This window comes from Simochromis diagramma, unplaced genomic scaffold (genome assembly GCF_900408965.1).
Source record: "Simochromis diagramma unplaced genomic scaffold, fSimDia1.1 OVJJ01000205.1, whole genome shotgun sequence".
Classification (NCBI taxonomy): domain Eukaryota; kingdom Metazoa; phylum Chordata; class Actinopteri; order Cichliformes; family Cichlidae; genus Simochromis; species Simochromis diagramma.
In genome coordinates this window covers 5,361,136-5,383,928 of record NW_024386782.1, presented here as the reverse complement: position 1 = coordinate 5,383,928, position 22,793 = coordinate 5,361,136, and the positions used below count along the sequence as shown (strand labels likewise).

Here is a 22,793-nt window from a genome sequence, read left to right as displayed (position 1 = left end):
TAGTGGGTGGGAATGTTGTTTTTCAGGTACAATATAAAGAAAACCCCCATGTGATAAACACTCATGTACCATGTGGCCTGAGGCTGAATACAGTATCTATGTTTGTGTCTCTTCAAGGCACTCTTGCAATAAAACTGCACCTGCTTGTAGAGAGGGTTGCCTTTGTTCTCCATAATCTCCCGTCTTCAGGTCATTGATTGACAGAAATGCCCTCAGTACAATTAATAATAAATAAAGATTTTTAAAAAAGGGTTTGAAAGATTGATGATGGTCAAATAAAAAGTACCTGTTGTCATTGTGTGTAACCCAGTTCCTAAAAGGTCGTTAGGAGGGAGAGAAGTTAACTTTTACCCAGATACAAACCTCATTATGATAATAACGTCACATAAGTTATAGTATTAAATACACTGCAGGGGCTGTAATTTTGGCTGCAAGTGTACTAAATGAATTTATGCACGGCACAGACAAACCGAAAGTATCCCACCAGCTGTGTGAGTGCACCGCCGCTGTGCGGCTCCCTGTCCCATCAACTTCAGCTCTCTGCTGGCAGCCACCACCAGTCGGTCACGGTGGTCCAGACACGGACACGTCAGAAGGCTTCTGAGGAGTTTCACGGGTACAGATATGGGGACTGAGTGAAGACACCATAACGTCCTTCATCGGCAGCATCCCGCAACCAGAAGGTAAGGGTTTAGTGATAGAATGATTTCGAGCCCTGTCAAAGCGGTTCGCAGCTGCTTTTAACATCTTATTATCTGAATCTGCCTTCGGCTAACCATAGCTAGCACCTAACCTTGCTAACAGTTTTTTTTTTTTTTTAGCTGCTGTGGATTCATTTAATTAAAACACCAAAAAGACCGGACTGTGAATGTTTTTATCACATAATGCAGAAATATATCGACTTTCCATTTGAAAGCGGTGACCTAGTGAGTGACTCGTGTTTCACCGTTTGCTGTTACGGTAACGTAAACCCAGCGATAACACGGTGGCTAGCTGAGGGTTAACAAGCAGGCAAGCAGCTAGCTGACAGAGCTCCGTCTCCATTCATTTTTTCCTCCCGTGTACTATTTTCACCCACTGTTTATAGCTTGGATTTGTACCAGTTAAAGCACGGTTGTACAAAACAACTAAGATTTATGGTTTCGCTTTTCATTTATTTCCGCAATGACATCGAAGTATGTACTCGGGACGTATGTCAAGCCATACACCAGCTTTAATCTGTAAAATTAGCATTTTTATAGCTATAACAGCTCAGGCTGACATTAAAACGGAATGACTCAACTGACTAACGTTGGAGCAAGCTTGTGTATCGCATAAACTCATGTTTTGTATTTAGCGTTGGCTTGTAAGCAGCACTGACTCCTCACATAAGAAAACACCTGCTTGTGGGTGGCCTTTGAAAACACTAGTAACCAGAATTTTGGTAGTTTTCCAATCAACTTAGAGACAACACTTTTCTCCCCCAACGTTTTAATTTAAATGTGTAATATTAGAAAACCCCATACCAATACTGTTATTTAGTCATTCTGAGTTACAGGTAACATTAGAAATTCAAGATACAATCTGACATAAATCTTGCAAATAACCTTATTTTCATAAATGTTCAGTTACTGAAACTATTTGAAAGGCAAAATCTTAGTTACATTAATGGTCAATTTGGGGTTATAGTTTGTAGCTTTTAAATTAAAACAGTCTAAACATTAGAATCAGGTATTAGAAATATTTTTCTTTTAATGCAGATGCTTAGATTAGTTTTGGCCACAACTCAGATTCTTTATTGATTCCATTATTAACTCCTGTTCAATTTTCTGCAGGGTGGAAAAGTATGTTTGCATTCATTTACAATCTCAACACTGTTTCAGATCAGAGTCTGGACACACTGTAGAAACAAAAGACATATAAAGTATTTCATGTGACTCAGGTATGCAGTTACTCCACTGTTGCACACTGCCTCACTGTAGTGTGACTTCACTACTTTGCAATGAAAAATAAGCTCGGATGCTTATGCTTCCAGTAGATTGGACAATTTCTAACTAGTTCTCAGTTCCCTTATATGTAACACAATACAAGTTTACCGGACCATAGACTATAAATGCAAAATAACTTTGAATGAACATGTTTCTGTGTGTGTTGGTTATCGTCTACACTTAAGAGAAGAAAACATTTTGAAAGCGTTCAATCTTCCTGATAGAATTAGTGTTGGTACTTTGACCACTTGTGCTTTGTATTGTCAAATTCACAGGGATTTTGCAATTCACTGGAAAATAATGAACTACACTTTGATTGTGACCAAAAAAATCTCCTTTTCTCGTGTAAAAGTGCAGCTTGGCACTCTGTGGGGTTTGGTTTATGTTGCACATAATGAGCAGGCTGGTTTTGTGTAACTTAATACTTGAAAGTGTGTAACATGAACTTTGTGTGGTCTAGCAGAACTGATTTCTTTTGTTACCCAGTCAAAGCAAATGTTGACTAGATCATTCCAGATGAAAGCCATAATTGTGGAGTAGACCATAATACAACATGTCTGTGCTTGTAATTCTTAATTGCTCGAGTTTGTAATTTAAAGATTTCTTATTTGTTAAATGGCACATATCATTTTTCTCCATGTTTTATCACTAAGAGAAAGTACTCATTTATTTTCCGCATGGCTGTTGTTAAATTCTTGAACACAGAACAGATCCTAGCACAGGGGGAGGAAGAGCCCACAGCCCTCAACTCAGTGGGCCTGTGTTTTCTTTGGTCATGTTTACAAAAAGCTTAGCAGATGGGACAGTGGGGCTGAGACCTCTTTGGAAGAGCCTCATGCTTTATGCTCATTTTAGGAGCGAAACCAGGCAGGCGAATGCTGGAAGCCAAAACTAGAGAGAACCTCCTGATGATTAAAAACGTGTTCATCATGGCTTGAACTACAATCTCATCAGTGTACCGCTCTACCGGATTTATTACTTATTTATTTGTTTTAGTGTGCAAAGATTATGATGTTGGTGCTGTTTAAAAAAATTCCATCTGTTTTCTGAGCTCATGTGACAACTGGCAACAAAGAAATCAACATATTGAAGTCCAGTGTACTTACTGTCCTACTTTCGATGAGCCATCTACAATAACAAACACCTGCAGCAATGAACCTGACAGGTATACGTGACTGACTGTAAAAGAACATCTTGCTGGGGATTGCTGTTTGGTTTTGCCTACTCTTATCAGGGGAAAACATTGCATAGCTGTTCACAGAAATTAGCATTCTCTTATCAGCTATAAACCACAAGTCCAAAGAAGCCATCCCATTGGCTAAACCCTTACTGCCATGTCAGCTGACTGGACAAGCATATGTTCATATTCTGCAGAGAATAAAAGAAAAATGACAATCTTTATTACTATTACACAATCGCAGCTGGCTTCAGGTAGTGTATCTGTATTTACTCCTGGGAGGGTCATTGCAAGGTGATTAGGTGGACCTTATTTGAGATTTGATTCAGGATGACAGGGGGATATTATCACCATAATCTGAGAGAGGAAAACATTGGTGCTAGTCTAGTCCTGAGGTGGATAAGGCTGGAGCTGACGCCCTGTTAATGGTGATGAAGAGACAGAGATCTTGGGGGAACAGGGAGCTCCTGGGAAGCAACACAGAAGACAACACAGACAACAGTGAACAGGATGAGCCATCCTCTCAGAGGTCATCTTGGTTCCTGGTGAGTCAGTACTGACAGGTTTTCTGGTTAGTCACAGCTTGGGCCTGAAACTAGAGGGCCAAATAGGCAGTTAGTCATCTTCTGTTGTTTGGTTTTGTCAGGTTGCTTGGTTTGTTGGCTTGTTACTGTAACTAAGCCTAATAGTTTCACACATGATTGCCTTGATTTGTAATTTTATGTTAAAAGAAGTGGGCAGTGAGGGGGACAAATACAGGATTGTGATCCAGTCAAAATAGTACAGATTGGCTCATGAGTCTTTCATCACCTGTGGTAATTATGTGTCATCTGAAATACCGAGCCGTCCTGTTTAATTTCTGACTGTAGTCTACTTTTGCATTGCCCTACTTCTGGGCTGACCCTGAAAGAAGGAAAAATAAATGTGTAGAAGCAGGTTGAAACATTTGCCGCACATTTTCCAAATGATCCCGTGATAATTTGCTCAGTGTTAATCCTACATCAGTCCAATAGACACGGTGTACGTGTACTCTGACTTTCTGACACCGAAATAAAAGTGAAAGTGAAATATCTACAGTACTATAAATCTCTTTAAAGTGTTATTTTGGTAAAAAGTTCTTAGTTTCTAGAGATGGAGAAAGTAGATAAAGACACAAAAATCGGCATACCACATTTGTACCTTTAACCTGTAATATGAAAGATAGTGCTGGAGCTAAAGTGTATTGTATTTTTAAGTGTCATACACAAAAATATAGGTTCATTGGTCCTTCATATTATAAACACATACCTAACGCTTCAGTCATACAATCTGTACTGAAAATATGTCAGGTGTGTAAACCCTGGTTGTTACTATATTTATGCGATTATCCCAACAGAGTGTAGTTGACCTGTTTTTCACATTGTCACTGTGTACAAATTTGGGGTGAAGTTCGAGGAAACGCGAACGCGGAGCTTCCTGTTTCTTGGCTTCCTGCTGGTATCAAATGATCTGAACTTTCTACTGCTCTTTGAACTTTGTGGTGGCTGTGATAGCTGCTAAAGTGTCCTGTTTGCCTGTCTGATTATGGTTTAAAGTGAATACTCTGTGCATATACTCTCTACTCATCATCCTACTCCGAATGAATATACCACAGTTGTTTGCCATATTCCATGATGCCACCCTTGCACAAATGTCCCTATTCTCTACCCCCTTACCCCCCTCCACCCCCTTCACACCCTCCATCACTGCTCTCATGACTAGATTCAGAACAAAAGGTTAGTGTAAGACAGAACATGTCAGGTTATGTAAACCCAATGAAGTCAGTGAGGCAATGTGTTTACAGGCCCCAGTAAACTAGACCCTGACCCAGGCAAACCAAAGTCATGTTTAAGTTAATCGTTACACACACTCTGTGTCGCAGAGGACAATCGAGGACAAATAATCTAGTTCAGTAAAGAGGCCATAGTGCACCAAGGAAAGTTTTTGTAATTATGTAACGATAGCCCTGCCCTGTGTACTTTTTCTTTGGTCAAGTAAACTGAGCACTTTGCTTGTTAAGGAATTTACAGTCCTGCAAATTGCTTATTCCAGATGATTAAAAGCATTATGACAAAATGTACAGCATTAATCCTGCTCATATTAAAGCCACAGAAATGTGGTTTTAGTTTTTGATTTGATTTTGACAGTAGTGTTTAATGGATGTAAACAGGAAGTCAACTGCTTCCATAGCAGCCTTCCTCTGTCTAATGTTGTTCACGTGGGACAATGGCCAGTTATAGGACAACAGTATAACTCTAGCAGTCTGTATGGAGGTCAGGAGATAAACAGACACCACAGGGTAAGCAGGAAGGGAGGGAGCTTTCAAGTGGAAAATTTGTAGATTTCATAAGTGGTTGTGTCTTCTGGACTGTTGCTGAATAATAATGCCCTTAGCTTGTCTTTCCATTTACTCTGTTAATATTAGTTTTTTTTTTTGTTTTTGTTTTTCTCTGTACAGGCGGACACCATGAACTACGTTGGCCAGCTAGCAGGTCAGGTTCTGGTGACTGTCAAAGAACTGTATAAGGGCATTAACCAGGCCACATTGTCAGGCTGCATCGATGTTGTGGTTGTCCGTCAGAGAGATGGCACCTACCAGTGCTCGCCATTCCATGTGCGCTTTGGTAAGCTGGGCGTGCTGCGCTCCAAAGAGAAAGTGGTGAGTTTTTTTGTTTTTTTTTTCCTTTCACTGATGTGTCTAAGCATTAAGCTCATATAGATTCATATACAAAGCTCATATAGTTATATAGATAGATTAATATAAAGACGTGTCAAACATCAAATATCAAAAATTGGTCTGAAAGCATGTTTCTATATCACCAAGTTTTTGTGTTTTGTTTCCCCACAACACGCCCAAATCACTTGACTGAACTGTTGGTGGTTGAGTTGCATTGTGGGTAATATATGTACCAAGTTTTAACATTGGATTAACATTGGATATTAAAAATGTTCTCTGCTCCTGATTATAATATTCATTTTTCAAATTGATCAATGAGGTTTTGCTAATGTGGAAGTTCAATGCAAAGGCTTTAAAAATGTAACTATATTTAATTTAATTAAAAGTGCGAATGAAAAGATGCCAACCTATTTAATCGATGGAATGCGTTTCATATCAATTCCATCATGCGCAAAATGGCGTTAAGGACATCTCCCCCAGGACACAGTCATAATGTCCTCCCCTGAACAAAGCTCCTCCACACTGGGATCAAAAAAGGCATATGACTCTCCAATCCCAGTGTGGGTAATTAACAAATACTGAGCATCGAAATCACAGGCTATGAATCATTCAGGGAAATCTTTTATGTTTGCTCAACATAGACGGGATGCTCTGGGCTTTTCTCCCTCATTGATGGTATTTGTTACTATATCATCTTGCCTGGGAGACCAGATCCAATTAATCATGGATGATGAGCACTTGATTCCACTTCTCACTTTTTGTAGCACCTCTACATTGGCCATATAGCAGGGATAGTAGGTTGAGTGTATTAGTGTATTGTAGTAGGGAGATGTTGATGCAAATGTTATGGCTCACTGTTATGTCTATGTTATTGAGGTTTTTTCAGTTTATAGGGTTATATTAAGTTTAAAAAAATGTTGGTATTCAGCAAGAAATTGGTAATGAATGGAATATATGATGTATTTATTTTAAGTGTTTGTTCCATAACACAAGTAAGAATGGTGAACTTGTCTTAACATCTATTTTTAGTAGGACTGTTATTGAGTATTACGAATAATCAGATTATAAAAAAAGTCTCAATACAAATTCTTTGCTTCGATGATTGTAGCGCGCCATTGTTACCATGGAAACGCAAACCCGAGCGATCCAGCCACATTTACGACTGAAAACATTCCTGTAATACAAACGTATTTATGAGCAGCGTGTGAATAAAAAAAGTTTAAGGAAGTTAAGCCTGCATACACTGATAACACAACACCAGTGATGATGAAGCTGGGATAGTTAAACTAGGAGTCTTTTTACACAGGGCAAAGAGCAAAGAGGCGGAGCTATTAACGAGACGTGAGCTCTGTTGAGAAAAAGAAAATCATAAACAGCAGCGATATTCCTGAGATCAACATTAATGCCTTTCCTGGGAAAAAAACTAGAGGGGGGGTCATTCACAAAGCATCTGATCAACAAACTCTTGATGTGAAGAAAAGCAAACTTTGTAGCAACTCCATCGACCGTCATTTGTTTCACGCAATGAAAAATCTGCAGTAGGTCTCCAGAAGTAAGGCTGCATTAAAAAATGCAGAGGAACTGTTAACGTAGTCTGATTCCAGAATAGTTCAATTATATATCTTGCTGAAGACTAAGGGCTTCCATGTTTTACATGTTCGCTTCCATGTTTTTACATGGAAGCGAACAGGAGAGAGTCTAAAGGGGGGGCATGGTGTGTACTACACCATGTTTATTTCAAGATTTTTATAACATTTATTCACAAGTGAATACATATAAAATAGTGTCTCAATGAAATGCAGTAATATTTAAAAACGGTGAATCATCGTTAATATCATTAACGTCTGCACCATCACCATCATCTTGTTTTCAGCAACACAAAAACTTTGCATCAACACACTGGTCAAACTTCAGAATGCTGATATACTCGCTTCTCTTCATTACAGCCACCACATTCTCCTTTAAAGGCTTGCAGACACAAACTTACTCTTTAACTTGCAGACTTAAACACGCAGAAACATGTACAAAAACTCATAAAGCATTCCAAGAAGACAGACTAAAGATATATATTTTTAAAATCCTTAGTTTTATTATTATTATATATCTTATTTGAGTATTTAAATATTTTTGCATTTAAGAAAATGTATTATTTGAAAAACAAAAACAAATCCTTTGTATTTAGGTGTCATATTAAATTTTTTTTTTTTTTTTTTTTTTTTTTTTGACAAATGAAGCAGATGGCAGATGAAACAAAAAACAAACAAACTGGAAACCAATTAGATTTTTTTTCTCTTATTTATTTTTCACTTTTGAATATATCTCGATAATAAGACAAAGGTATTTCTTATCAGTTACTCGATGGAATAATTGATAGATGACTCGATTACTAAATTAATCGATAGCTGCAGCTGTACTTCTTGGTATGGTTATGTTGTGCACTAGCTTAGAGAGCTTATTTACTTGCTGGTGAACCGGAGTGGATAATGATTTGCGGGGGGAACTGACACTGTCTCACCACCTACCCAGAATCCCGATGGGCTTAAAGGGGAGGAATGAATGAGTGGTTTCTATGGCAACAGCAGCTTTACAACTTCTATGTGTGGGAGAGGGAGGAAACGTGAAGGAGGCCTGAACAGGGGCTGTTGTGTAACAAACAGTTATGTCTGTCCCTGAGATCAGTTATTAGCGCCTTGTGCTTTTGCGATAAATGCAATAAATTGTGTGGTATTTGGTACTGACATGCAGATATTTTAGAGAATTATGAGTGGGAATTCAGCTATAACTGTTTGCCAAATACTAATTAAAATTTGGCTGCTGATAGTGTGTCTGTTCCCGTACATCAGTCACTTTGGTTGGCAACCAGAAAAGTTTTTCAAGTACTATGTGGTTTCTAAAAACATTAGAGATGTTAATTAAGTGCACTTACACATATTATTTTCTTGTTCTTCTAATCTGAAAAGTGAACGTCAAGAGTGAAATAGACTTGTGTTTAACAAAGCAAAAAAAACCAAACCCCAAAACATCTTAATATCCTGCCTTAATTCAAGCATTTGTAAGTGGTCGTGCCTCGCAAACATTCCAGTGATGGAGCACAGTGTTGGCAAATCCACATCTCAGCTATTCAAGTGCATGTAACCTGTCACACACTGTGAACAGCTGAAGAGGACCCTCATTTATTCTAGCTCATTATTAATTGGGCATTGAAATTACCAGCCACTACCACACATAAATTTCCTCCAGCACCCCTGAAGGGGTGAAATTAAATCTTGAGGCTGTAGAGAACCCACAGCAACAGTAAAGGACAGCATCAAAAGGAAATGTACAACCAGACGGATAGCACAAGAGGGAGAAAAACTGATTATTTCTACAGCCATTGGTTGTAAATTAATATTGATGATTTGGTTTCAAGTTGCAGAGCACTTGTGAGTCAGAGTCTGTCTCCTCCTGTAGTCTCTGCCAGACGTGACCTGTTTTTTCTTTTTTGTTTTGTTTTTTGTTTTCGGTGTCAAATTTCTGAATGGCCCCCTGGTCCACTGGGGTTTATCTGGCAAACATGAAGGGCCTTGTTCTGTTGGCAGGCTCCACAGAAAGCAAGCCCAGAAGACCCATACGCTTATTAGGTTTTCTAAAGCCTCTGGAGGAAGATGGGTCTCTGAGTGCATACAGACCATGTATGTGATCTTGCAAAATAATGGAAGTATAATAAAACAACCAGTGTGATGTTTTTTTTTTTTTTTTTTTTTTTTTAAAGTCAACTAAAAAGGGTAATGTAAGATTTTTATTGATTGGTTGATACACAGGGTGATTGACGTCAATGAATAACTGTTTTCAGTGTCAGTGTCCTATTTTATTTTCTGTTCTGTACTATTGCATTGGCAGTTTTTACATTTGAACAGCAGTGCCAATACAGCCCTCTTCAAAAATTGCATACTTAACATTGCTGGCTTCTTCAGTCTGTTAAAGTGTTGGCATTTAGACACCGGTCACTTTATGTTAATGTTTATCACATAATCTTCATGAAGACTGTAACAGAGAGAGCGAGTTAATCAATCTGTGGGCATATTCAAAAGCCACACTGAGATAGTGAGATGACAATGTCAAAAGCATGAGCGAGTGTCTTAAGTCAGTAAGCCATGGTCTTGTACATGTCTGTCAGTTAATGTGCCTTCATGCTGTTGAAGCTTTTGCCGTGTTAAAAGTAAAGCACAATTGTTACTCGTGACTTTTATAGGAAAGTGAGCAGGAAGCTCATTCAGATAAAAGTGACAAATTGTTCAGAAGATGTCAGACTAATAAGAGAGGAGCACATGTTTGAAAGGGAATTATGTGTCTTCTTTCCAGATCGACATCGAAGTGAATGGAGAGCCTGTAGAGCTGCATATGAAGCTTGGTGACAATGGAGAGGCCTTTTTTGTGCAGGAAGCTGAGCAACAGAATGTAAGCCATAAGCATAATTAAAATAAATAAATAAAGTAACAAAACTGCTAAAGGCTAATGACACAAAGTTTCATTGAGACATTTTTCCAGATATATAATTTGTTCATTCTCCTTTTTGTGCAGTCTTGTTTTGAGTTTTAATGTAGCAAAGTCATGAAATATTTCATGTTGAAAAAAAGAAATGAAACTTCAGACATGTTTTCAAAACATCTTTCACTTTGCTTTCGTTGACCCAACACAACAACAGTCTTGCCTTCGCTTAACAGCATTCTTGAGGTAGAAATGCAGGGCAGTGTTTGTAGGAAGAAGTGATTACTCCACCATATTACATAGTTAACCTTTGCTCAGGCTGCTATTGTGACATCTCAGCAGTGACTTCTACCTTATTCTGCAGGACCTGAGTCAATATTGTGTTTCAAACTACGATTATCCTTGTTTAAACATATCTTAATCCTCATGTCCTGCTTTCCTATTTCAGCAGATTGTTCCTGCCCATTTGGCCACCTCCCCAATCCCCACCGAGAGTCACCTGTTCTGGATCTCAGAGGTGGAGCACAGGGCACCAAAAGATCTGGAAGATGACCCTGCCGACCCAGAGGACCCTCCTGAACCTCCTGCTCCAAGCACTGTGGCCACAAAAAAGAAGAAAAGACGGAGAAAGAAGCACAAAGGAGACCCCCGTAGAGAGGAACTGACCCCGCCGTCAGTCACTACTGGTAATGCTGTTGCTGCTAATGCACCCGCTGCTACCACTGCTGCTATGTCTAGTACTGGGCAAAATGAGGAGATCTTTGAAATGGATCTCAGCTCTGACGAGGAAACTACAGTTCATGTATCAAGGTATGTTTATTCAACGCTTCTAGCCAGATTTGTGTGAAGAGATCAGTTAATTATTATGCTTCTTCTGCACTCTGAATTTAGATCACCTTCAGTGACTACAGTGCGTGACATTGACCCTAAATTACCCGCAGCCAGACACAGCCTTGATGGTTATCCAATGTCTGATGGGGACTGGCCAGCTGGTGATGGGTATGTGCTGACATGAACCGAAAGTCGTTAGCAAAGATAGCACAGACGTGTAAGTAGCACCTGTTTTACTAATACTTGGCATTTCTTTTTACACCCCTGCAGCCATAGCTTGTCTCAGGCCTTTACCCCAAAGAGTGACTCAGAACTGGTGATGAGGCCTTCAGAGAGTTTGCTCAGAGCTGAGTCTCACATGCAGTGGACATGGGGAGAATTTCCAGAAACCACAAGGGTAAGCACTTCTTCCCAGTGGAGTTCAAATCATTGCCAGTTGACTCATCATCACAATAACATTACGTCCAATTTTTTTTAGGTCACCAAGAAGGAGAAATCAGAACCACTGAAAAAAGTGACCATCACCCCATCAGAGAGCACCCATTTCCGTGTCATACTCAGCTCGGAGGCCATGGAGAATGAGACCGAGGTTGAAAAAGGAGATGCCACCTCCTCTTCAGTGTGTAACATTGTCAAGCCCGAGCCACGCACCCCCGTCACCACTGTAACACCTGTGATTCCAATATCGTCTGTTAGCACCATATCATCTGTTAGTCCAGAAGCCCCTACAGAACCCCTTGATATCCTGCAGTCAAGCATAGCAACCTCCACCTCTTCCAGTAACCAGCAGACAGATTCACCATCAAAGAAGAAAGGTATGTTAGGTGGCTGCAGATTGGTGCTTTTTAAGGCTTGTCTTGGTTATGAGTTTGTAATTTGTAAATATATTGTATGTAGGCGTTCCGAAGAGGAGCCAGCATCAGGGTCCTGAGGATATCTACTTAGATGACTTGAATGTACTTGAACCTGATGTTGCTGCACGATATTTTCCTAAGAGGTATGATGGTTAAAGATCTGCCTAATTACTTAACCTTTGTAATTATAAAATAAAAGCCAAAGCGATTTCTCCTCTGAAGTATCACTGACAGCCTGAAAGACCAGTATCATGACATATTGTAACCATTTTCTTCTCCTTCTCTTTCTTTTTCTCCAGTGAGACTGAGGCAGCTGCTAAGCACTGGATTGACTCTGAGATGCACTCTGGTTCACAGTCCCCACAGTCGGTGGGTAGTGCTGCAGCTGACAGCGGGACAGAGTGTCTCTCTGACTCAACTAGTGACCTCCCTGATGTTACTCTTTCTCTGTGTGGAGGCCTGACAGAAAATGCTGAAATATCCAAAGGTACACGAGCATGACACTCACAACAAAATGTATCATAAAGTGAACATTTTTGTCTTAAGCCAGTAAACATTCAGCTAACTTTGTTGCACCTTCTGGATTAGCCACATAAAGTGTCCAGCTACTGTTAGAGGAAGCTGTTCTCAGATACATATTTGTTCAGATGTGTAAATGTCGTACCCAGAAGTACTTTCCCTCTCATCAAATTAACATGTACTTTAACTCTTCAGGAAATGTGTCTTCATCTCTGAATATGATGTCATAACCTTGTTAAACAGCAGAAAAAACGTTGGTCATCCGAGTCAACATGCTTCTATCTTATGCTATTTTTATGCACGTTTTTTTTTAAAATATGAGAGTCCTGCCATTTCTCTCATTCATTTTAAAGATAACAACATAATTCTTTAAGGGGAAAGAAGAACAAAAAAGCAAGAACATGCTCATTTCCTCTGGACTAATATCATAACAGGATGTCCATATTTGGTTAAATGTTGTTGTTAATTTGCCCTGCATTTATTGCATTACAAACGATGATCACAGACTACCTCCGCAGTCATTACAAACTGTTAGAGGTCTCTAGGTTATATTAATCCTTTGGGATTTAGGCTTTAGAAGCTCTCTGGGGTTATCAGAAGAAAAAGTTTCCTGACCTTTATGTCTACTAAGATGTTATTTCTCACCACCACTGACCTTTTCATCAGCTGTCTTTAATTAGTCTTCTTCTCCCCTGTTCATTTCCAGAAAGGTTTATGGAGCATATCATTACCTATCATGAATTTGCTGAAAATCCAGCAATTATAGACAACCCCAACCTGGTAGTAAGGATAGGAAATAGGTATGTAACTGTTTTTACTTCACATTGGAAATGCACTAGAGAAACATTTCCAACGTATGGTCAGGATTACACATTGGTAATTGTCTTTGTCTTCAGATATTATAACTGGACCCTAGCTGCACCTTTGATTCTAAGCCTTCAAGCATTTCAGAAGAATTTACCAAAGGTAACGTGTGTTTAATTTTTTACTCTTTGTACTGTTCATTCATTCATTGTCAGCTGGCAGCTATCTCATCCTTAAATGTATTTGTTTTCCTTTTTATGGCAGGCTACAGAGGAGGCCTGGGTGAAGGAGAAAATGCCAAAGAAGTCAGGCCGCTGGTGGTTCTGGCGTAAGAGGGCGGATAGCACAATCAAGCAGGTGTGCATGTTGTTAGTACAAGTGAACAAAACAAAATTTGAGGTGGTATCTGCAGTTAGTTTCTGTTCCCTCTTCATGGGCAGTGTCCTGTTTTCATATAGATATTTTTTAAACTTGGCTAATTGGGAATTTTATTTTTCTGCCTACTTCGTCCAGTCGGAGACTAAGCTCGAAACTAAGGAGGAACCACATTCGGGAGAGGAAGGACCCTCCACATCTCAGGAGAAGCTGGCCTTAACGTATGTGATACCAGAAAATCAAAAACTATATTATTATTATACATAGGGAGGAGCTTATATTTTGGTTTAATGAGGAAGAATAATAATAATGTAACTAAGATAACATTGAATTTATTTATACATCTAAGGAGCTTCAGGTCGAATCTTTCTGAAACATGTTTTTCCACTTGTCTGTGATAATTGACTACCATATCTGTGGTTACTGCACTGTAGGCCTAAAGCAAGAGACTCATCCAGTGATGAAGAGTCCAAGGAGGTGAGCGCAGCATCCTGTCAAGAGAGACTGCAGCCAGTGGATGGTCAGCACCATCCCAGCCCACACACGTACAGAAAGTCACTACGGCTTTCCTCTGATCAGATTGTAAGTTCATTTTACACCTTTTCCTTTCTCACATTGACAAAGCTTTCTCTGGATTTGTTATAAATGTCATAAAATATTATTTAATTTCAAATATAAAAGTGTCTGATTGTCAGAAGATCAGCTTATTTTTTTGCTGAGTTCTTAATGAGATTTGTGTCTCAAGTGTTTTTATTTGGCAGTTTTGTGCTCCCTCTGCTGGCTAACTATGAACTGCAACTAGTGTTTGCTCCATTTGTAGTCTGTAGGGGGCTCTAAAGATCTGTAGATGGTCATTGTACTGTGGCAAGAAAATGATGCCAGAGAGTAATGCGTGTGCTGTTGAAAAATATATATATATATCTCATTTTTTTTGTTTGTGTTTCCAGGCTAGTCTGAAACTCAAGCAGGGGCCAAATGATGTGACATTTAGCATCACCACTCAATACCAAGGCACATGCCGCTGTGAGGGTACAATCTACCTGTGGAACTGGGACGACAAAGTCATTATCTCTGACATTGATGGCACCATCACAAAGTATGGCCTTCCAGTCACTCAGAAAATCATATTACAGAACACAGTTGTAATAGCAAGCTAGCTGCTATGTTAATTATGGACAGTAATAGACAGGGCAGTAAATCAGTCAGTTATTGTAGCATCCAATTACATTTTCCTGTACATATACAGTAATAAGAAAACATTATTAGAAGGAATTTCCCTTGGGTGCTCTACCTTAGTTGCATCCTTTAACGACAATTAAAAATAATGCGTACAAATATTGATTTTAACATATAGGTGGGAAGCAATCAGTGAAGCGACATTTAGATAGATCTTTTGTTGCATCCTGTTTCAGTTCTTGTAATAAAATGTGGATCTAATTTTATAGTTAAAACACTTAAAGCCATCTGTTGCAAACTCGCCATGGAAACATCCATTTTTGCACTAAAATTAATAATTATACTACCAAGATGGAATCTATAGTGCAGTGTTCAAGTGTTTCTATAAACTGCCCGCATACTTTAAATACAGCTCCTTATTTATTATCCACCAAATAAGGTGGGGAGCAGGTAAATGAACACAAGATTAAATTGTTGCATAATATTGTTCGGTTAATTTAAAAAGGAACAAAAGCTTAAAATAAGATTCCAGCTCAGAGTAGCTTCACTACCATGGGCACATTTAAGTCCTTCACAAATGGCATATATGAAGCCTGTAATCCAGTTCTATTTGTTTCACGCTCTGTTAATTACTTTAAAGCTAGTCATATCTCTTCTGAAACAAAACTGATGCCTGCTGCCTTCCTGACGCCCACCCTGAAGTTCATTGGTGGTCGACATCAAACGGCTCCAAATTGACTGCAGCTTATTATCTCTGTGACCCTTTAGGCCAACCCCTGACATGCTGCTTTCTTTGGCTAACAGGGTAAAGAGCACAGGGACTATAATGAGGACATTTACATTTCAGTCTGTAAGGACACACAGCCAGCTGAGGGTGAGACTGTGTCTCCCCTATAGGCCAGTGATGCTCGTTAGTGGAGAACAGCCCATAATGTTCTATATTTATGATAAAACGGTGTTATCGTGCTTTATGTGACCTCTTTTGAACAGTCAGTACTCTGCTTTCTCTTTCTCTACTTGATGTGGCTGATTGACTATAAGATAGAAATAAATCAATGATATTGATATTTTTGTATGTGTTTAAATGTTTTAGGTCAGATGTATTTGGACAGATACTTCCACAGTTGGGGAAGGACTGGACCCACCAGGGGATTGCCAAGCTCTACCACTCTGTAGCTGAGTAAGTGCACAGCAACACTGATTAATTATGGAAGACGCATGAATGGTTGGTCAGTGGTTAGGACTGTCTGGGGTTGATTCCCAATCGGCTCTTTGTGGAGTTGATATTTCCTCCCAGTGTTTGCGTGGGGAGCTCTGAGGTGGATGACTCAGTAAGTTTAACTGTAGTTTAGGCAGAATTATTGCAGAAAGTAAAAACACCATTAAACCAGCCCTTTCCTTTTCTGGTTTTATTTTTATACTTAAATCTGAAAAAATAGAAAATGTATTGCATGAATGAAGTCAGCTGTAGTGAGTCTGGGTATTGGTTTTGGTAGTAAATAAAAAGTTTCCTCTGCAAGATTTTCTTTTTTTAATTGAATTGTTGTGACTTCTCCACATTATGAGCGCAATCAATATAACTCATCCAATTTAAGTGCTAATCTTAGTAGTTGCCATTAAGGTCATGATAATGAACAATTATTAATGAGCACTGCTCTTCCCATTTGCAGAAATGGCTACAAGTTCTTGTACTGCTCAGCCCGGGCAATCGGCATGGCGGACATGACAAGAGGTTACTTACAGTGGGTCAATGATGGAGGCACCATCCTACCCCGAGGACCTCTCATGCTCTCTCCCAGCAGCCTCTTCTCTGCTTTCCACAGGTAATATATGCTCTAAATGGTTACCAGTCTCGGTATCATGAAGCTCATTATATACATTAAATGATTTAATTTAAATCCTCCTTATCCCCAGATATTAATGTTGTTTTCAAACCACCCTATATTTTTCACCCTTAAATCTTTTTTTTCTCTACAAAGTTAATTTCACTTCAAATACCCTATTCTCAGTCTCAAAATCCTCCCCACTCTCCCGAGCCTCGTTCTTTATAATAAGTCTTTCATATGCCATGGTTATTAAGTCTACAGCAAACTCAAGTTCATGAATTCCTATCTAAAAGGCATTAACTGTGTTGGTATTAGTACGCTCATGGCCAGCATTTTCTCTGTTTTGGATTATTCTATTCTCTTTATTTCCCCGTTGCTGTCACAGTCTCATTTGCATTTTTAGAGACATGATTTGTGTGAATGATTCTTTTGTTGAAGTGGTGAGGAGATCCAGAAGGAGGCTGCTAGCTTTCTATATTTTTTTGATAATGTGGGATCATTTGAGACATCTTGCAGCAGAACGTCTATTTTCGACTCATTTTTCTCAATTTAAATATATTTGACAAAATAAATATTTAAGGTTCAGTTTTAGAGGAGTTTCACAAATTATTGAAATTATTTCCTTCCTGGTTGTAAAGGTAAAATATATTTCAGAGTCCACTAATAAACAAGACTACAACAAAAATACAATTGCTGACACATCTTAATATTTTAATTATTGTAGAAGAACATCATCAGAATGACCCATTAGATCCACCTACTGTCTCCCACACATGTTCATCTGTCAGCCTCCTCTAGCTAACTCATGATACAGTAGCCTTCATGTTAAAGTTTGAGTATGTAAGATGTGCTGCTAAGCAACCAGGCATGCTGCAATTGTTGTTTTACATTGGGGGGGGGAAATCAATCAATAATTTAATCCCACACACCCCAAAATTCACTGTATGATGAATAAAATGACTTTAGAAAAAGTTCCAAACTAACTGATGTGATTTTATTTTAACAGTTACATGATTTTAAAATGACCCCTTTCGGTATTTCTCCCATCAAACATGTTTCCCAGCAACACTGGTTTCAGTGAATTATGACTGTGTTAATATAATGTTAATTAAACAATTAAATACTCTTGTGATACTTGCTTGTTATGCCTCGTAGGTCAGATATTATCCAAATTTTAATACAGCTAAAGCAAGTATCCTTTTCTCACTTTCACAGAACAAGTAAAACTGTCCTGTGTTGTTAATGGTTCCCTTGAAAATGTTGATTTCTTTTATTCAGTATATTAATCACATAGCAGGGTTTTTGTGTGACCTTGAAACCTGTTCAGAATGGCTAGTGTCTCAGCATAGCAACCTGCAGCATTGCTGATAGTTGTGTGGTGCAAACACTTGTAGATATTTGCATTATTTATGTGTCCCTCTTGTTTTAATTTGCTTAAATTAGAAACACCCCTACCATCTGTGTATTTGTTTTGAGTCATAATTTTAAACAGAAATTGCTGAAATGCATTTGGATTTAGGCCGTGCTATTACACGATTTGTAAAGAGGACAAAATTCTTATCTAAAAACAGTCGGAGAAAGGGGTTTGAGATAAACGAAATATGTTTGATCAAATTACCTCTAACTCAAACTGGACACACGGGAAGGATGTGTATGCCCTCTAATAAAACTGTCTGTTTGCTTCAGAGAGGTCATCGAGAAGAAACCAGAGATCTTCAAGATTGAATGCCTTACAGACATCAAGAACCTGTTCCAGCATAACAAGCAGCCATTTTATGCCGCCTTTGGGAATAGAGCTAATGTGAGTTAATGCATGTTTGAAGATGTCAAACTTCCAGACATTAGAGTGCTTGTTTTTTTTTTTTGTTTTTTTTGGTTTGTTTTGTTTTTTTAAAAGTGCGCTTTTCAGAGGTTGATGCAGTTGTAATTCATTGCAAGAGCAACATGACACTTTGGCAGACACTTTGAGTTAGCAGACATGAACGTGTGAAATAAGTACTGGGCTGAACCTGAGCTGAGGTCATTGTCGGAGTGTGATCGCCAGTGACTTCATCTGTGGACGAGAGCTCAAGTCGGGCACAGCATCCCGTCTTCAGCTGCATAAACACTAACAGTCACATGAAGGGTCAGCTATCAAAGCCCAGTCTGCCTCGGTCTCTCCCCTAAACAAAAAAAATAAGACACAGCCACACACTCACTCTTCCTCTGGCCAACCAAAAACATTTACTCCAGAAATTTACTGCCATTACATGCATTAGGTGGAACACAAACAGGAAATCTGTGGTTAATGTTATTAACGTGGTCATTTCAGTTTATTATGTATTATGTATGAGAGGCTACTTTCCGAACATTACATAATCAAGAGTGTTCTCAGATGGCTGTTAACAGCCCTGTCAGTAATTTTTCAGCCCGTAAATGACAGGTTCATTCGCATGCTTTGTCTTAGAGGAAGCAAAATGGGGTTTATGTGTTTGTAATTAATCCCAACTCAAAATAAAAGCTTGTGCTGTGCTTATAAACGGAAACATTTAAAAAACGTAACTTAAACTTTGAAGCAGTCGTATTTTAGAGGGAAGATTGAGCCTTTAATCTTTATGTCTTCATACAGGATGTGTTTGCCTATAAGGAAGTCGGCGTTCCAGTGTGCAGAATTTTCACAGTTAACCCAAAGGGAGAGCTGATCCAGGAGCAGACCAAGGGCAACAAGTCCTCGTAAGTACATTAATGGTCTGTGTTTGTCTTTCGCAGCAAAAATCCCCAGCAGGAAGTATAGGACGTTGCTATCATTGAACGTTTTTCTGTTTTCTTTATTTTCTTGTTTTGCTTTTCCAGCCATTACTGTTTCCTTCACTCTCACATTACTGTAAAAAGAATAAAAGCCTACAGTCACAGTCTTCTTTTGTACCCTGCAGCAAGCAAAACAGACAAAATTAGAGAAAAACTAGGGAACATATTGGTGCTTTTAGCAGCTCAAGCGACAGATATTTCCCACAGGATCTGATGGAGAACAAAACAGAAATAAAAAGAGAGCTAGCCAGAAACACACCTTAAAATTGATTCTAGTCTGCAATGTTTTCCTCAGGTGGCCTGTGTTTTTTGTTTTCTGTATTTAGATTGATCAATACATTTCAACGTATTTCAAATCTAAAATCCATTTTTTAAATATTTGTTTTTCTTTATTTTTTGTTCATCACTAAATACCTAGAGTGTATATATATATATATATATTTTTAAGATTTATATATTGTATCTGTTCTCTTGCTCACTCTGTTTGTCTGGTTTCGTTTTTTTCCCCCTTCGCAGCTATGGCAGACTGAGTGAGCTGGTGGAGCACGTGTTCCCTTTGCTGAGCAAAGAGCAGAACGAGGCCTTTGTAATGCCAGAGTACAGCTCTTTCTGTTACTGGAGACAGCCAATACCAGAAATCAATCCAGATGAACTGCTCTGAGTCGGTGTGTATTGATACCCAGCTATACAGTAACATTCAAATGAACTGTGCACCTGAATGCACCTCCTAAATACATGTGAAGTGGAACCAGAACTGTTCCTGCTAATTAGACTTACACAACACACAGACACAGTAACCATGAACTCAGAAAAGTTGGTAAACTGTATTTACTTGAGAGATGAGTGGAGATTATCAGAACAGTAAATCCTGATGAGTGATAACTTAGCGTTTATTCCACAGAGACACTCCACGTATGCCTCTGTGTGAAGGCATCCTGCCCAGTGATAACTTTCTAGTCCATGTTCTTGTACAGACTTGGCAGCTGAAGATCCAGCTAGTATCTCGGTAAACTTGTAAACTTGTAGAAAGCCATAAACGACGCAGGCAGAAGTCCCTCACGAGGAGCTAGATTCCGAGCTGAGCAGAAGTGATTTAAGAAACGCCCCGAAGAAGTGAAACGTAATGTTTTAAATGGAAAAGGCACACATTTAATTAAAACAGGACGGGCAATTAACACTGGGCAGTTGTTATGCGGCAGTCATATTTTACTGTAGGTGCTGTGTTTGCCCAGAAGCAAGTAACCAGCCTTTTATTGGAGGCTTTATTCTGTTCTAAAAATACAGTCGTGATAGAGGTTGGCAAATAACAGAATAACACAAACACAGAACTGTCCACAGCCGTTAGATTTCAGGAACTCGCTACAGTAAGTGTTCAGTTGTCCTCTCGTTCCTGACTCTTGCCTGACTGTGCAACAGATTTCACACGGCCGCTACACAGCGAGCCGTGTTTGGTACTGTTAATATCCAAGGTCGTACCTCGGATATGCTTTCACCAAGTATGTGAAGATGCACAGTTTGCTGTGACTTAAAAAAAAATGAAGCAGCTTCATGGTGTATTGTCTTGCTGTTGTTTTAATATGTTTGTTCTGTTATGCAAGCTCTGGCAAATCACGTGTGTTTAGTTAACAATGGAGTCATTATTTATGATGATCAATGTATTTAAGTTATTGATTTCTATTGTGAGGCCTTTGCTTGTCTGAAAAAATAATTGATCACCAATGCAATATTTCAGATTAGTATTTTTGTGAGGCTGATCACAGACTAACATGCACTTAACAGTAACTGCTAGGCCTTGTACAAGCTTTCTTTGGTCACGTCTCCAGCAACAAGCCTGTATTTCTTTTATTAACAGTGAATTTTTCAACATGTAAGGCACGTAGACATTCCTGAGCAAAACCTCAGAGTCTGTAGTATTACCAGATGTGTGTAAATGTGAGAGAGGATGCTTGAGGTGGAACAGTGGATATAAGCAGATTTGAGAAGAGCTTAAAATGAAGGATTTTGCTTTGTGAGGTCCTCCGTAGGATGGACTGCAGGATGATGGTAGTGTGTGTGTGTGTGTGTACCTAATCACAGAGTGCTGCTGCTGTTGGGGTGGCAGCATTCTGCACCCTTTGCTTAGGTTCCCTCGGTGGCTTTATCCAGCGCACTTTGTCAAAGTTGCACCCAGAAACTCAAGACTTACAACTCAGCACATCTCCCACCCACATGCACTTCACCGACAGTCTAAGTAGACAGTAGACCAGAGTATGCAATTACTGCAGAGGTTGAGCATAAAGAGTTTGAGTTTTACCTTCTTGACTATTCAGTTAATCTGAAATTTGTCTATTAGTGATTTTTGAGAAGCTTAGCTCGTTTCAAGTAGCTTTTTTGTGTATGTTTTTAAGGCAGAGGAAAATGATGATACTTTGGGGTAACAGGCAGCAAGGTAATATCAGAGCTACCCCTTAATGTGTGTGCTTGAGAGCGTGAGAGACAGAAAAGCCTGATTCCCGTGCCTCTGGTGACCAGAGGAGGATAAACTGTTTTTGGAGATAAACAGGAAATACTTGACTGTACAGGAAGTGTTTAAGGCACTTCCCCGGCATTATCTATGTATGATTTAGGAAAGGAGTTTTGGTCAGATGGATCATATCTCCAATGCAAGTGTAACTGACTGTGTATGCCAGTGTGGACTAAAAAAGCAGGAGCAGCCAAGATCATTTCATAAAAATAAGCACAATTTATGGTGACAGCTACATGCACTGCTGATTTCTTCATTTTCTTTTTTTTTTGATGAATACAGTGTGCCCCGCTTTGATTTGTTTGCTTGTTCTCTGCAAAGTGGTGAAGTCAAATAGATCTATCTTAAAATCAACAAGAAATTCCATTCTTTCTATGAAAGTAAAGCATCTTGTGTGAAAGAATCACACTTCATCTTCTCTGATCCTGGGATATGTGGTAAATAAACGTTTGAATGAGTATATATGCTGACCATCACATTCTTCTTTGATGCCTTTTTGTTTTTTTTCTTATAACGTGTATGAGCTGTTGTGTGACTTAAGTTTTGTTCTGTTTTTTTTTGGATGTAATGCTTGGTATTTGTGTCCGACCAGCAGAAAATGCATTAAATGTATGCTGTGTTTCATTTGAATAGAAATGTGGTTTGAAGAACAAAATCAACTGTAAGAAGAAGTTAAAAAAAAAAAAAAAAATCAGGCCTAATGAAGCTAACATGTGGCTTATGGTCTTGTTTGTATGAAATAAAATTTCTAAATGAATGCAGTTATGTGCATGCTGTGATTTTTCTTTTCTGCAGTCTGAGTCCAAAAGTTC

The 22,793-nt window shown here is 38.9% G+C and overlaps 1 protein-coding gene across 3 annotated transcripts; it reads left to right on the top strand.

The window, feature by feature from the left end:
• Positions 1 to 365: 365 nt before the first annotated feature.
• Positions 366 to 22,669, top strand: lpin2 (lipin 2). Of its 3 annotated transcripts, none has more exons than XM_040018117.1 (20): positions 366 to 683; positions 5,621 to 5,821; positions 10,181 to 10,276; positions 10,755 to 11,116; positions 11,198 to 11,305; positions 11,408 to 11,534; positions 11,616 to 11,952; positions 12,035 to 12,134; positions 12,291 to 12,478; positions 13,217 to 13,310; positions 13,407 to 13,476; positions 13,579 to 13,671; positions 13,828 to 13,910; positions 14,124 to 14,271; positions 14,637 to 14,785; positions 15,959 to 16,045; positions 16,536 to 16,688; positions 18,378 to 18,492; positions 19,300 to 19,403; positions 19,995 to 22,669. In XM_040018117.1, the coding sequence occupies exons 2-20, from the start codon at positions 5,630 to 5,632 to the stop codon at positions 20,137 to 20,139; spliced, it is 2,751 nt and encodes a 916-aa protein (XP_039874051.1). In that variant the 5' UTR covers positions 366 to 683; positions 5,621 to 5,629; the 3' UTR covers positions 20,140 to 22,669. The 3 variants fall into 3 exon arrangements, with proteins under 3 accessions (XP_039874051.1, XP_039874046.1, XP_039874039.1); XM_040018112.1 differs by lacking the exon at positions 366 to 683 and adding an exon at positions 713 to 3,689 and having other exon boundaries at positions 10,758 to 11,116; XM_040018105.1 differs by lacking the exon at positions 366 to 683 and adding an exon at positions 713 to 3,689.
• The last annotated feature ends 124 nt before the right edge of the window (positions 22,670 to 22,793 follow it).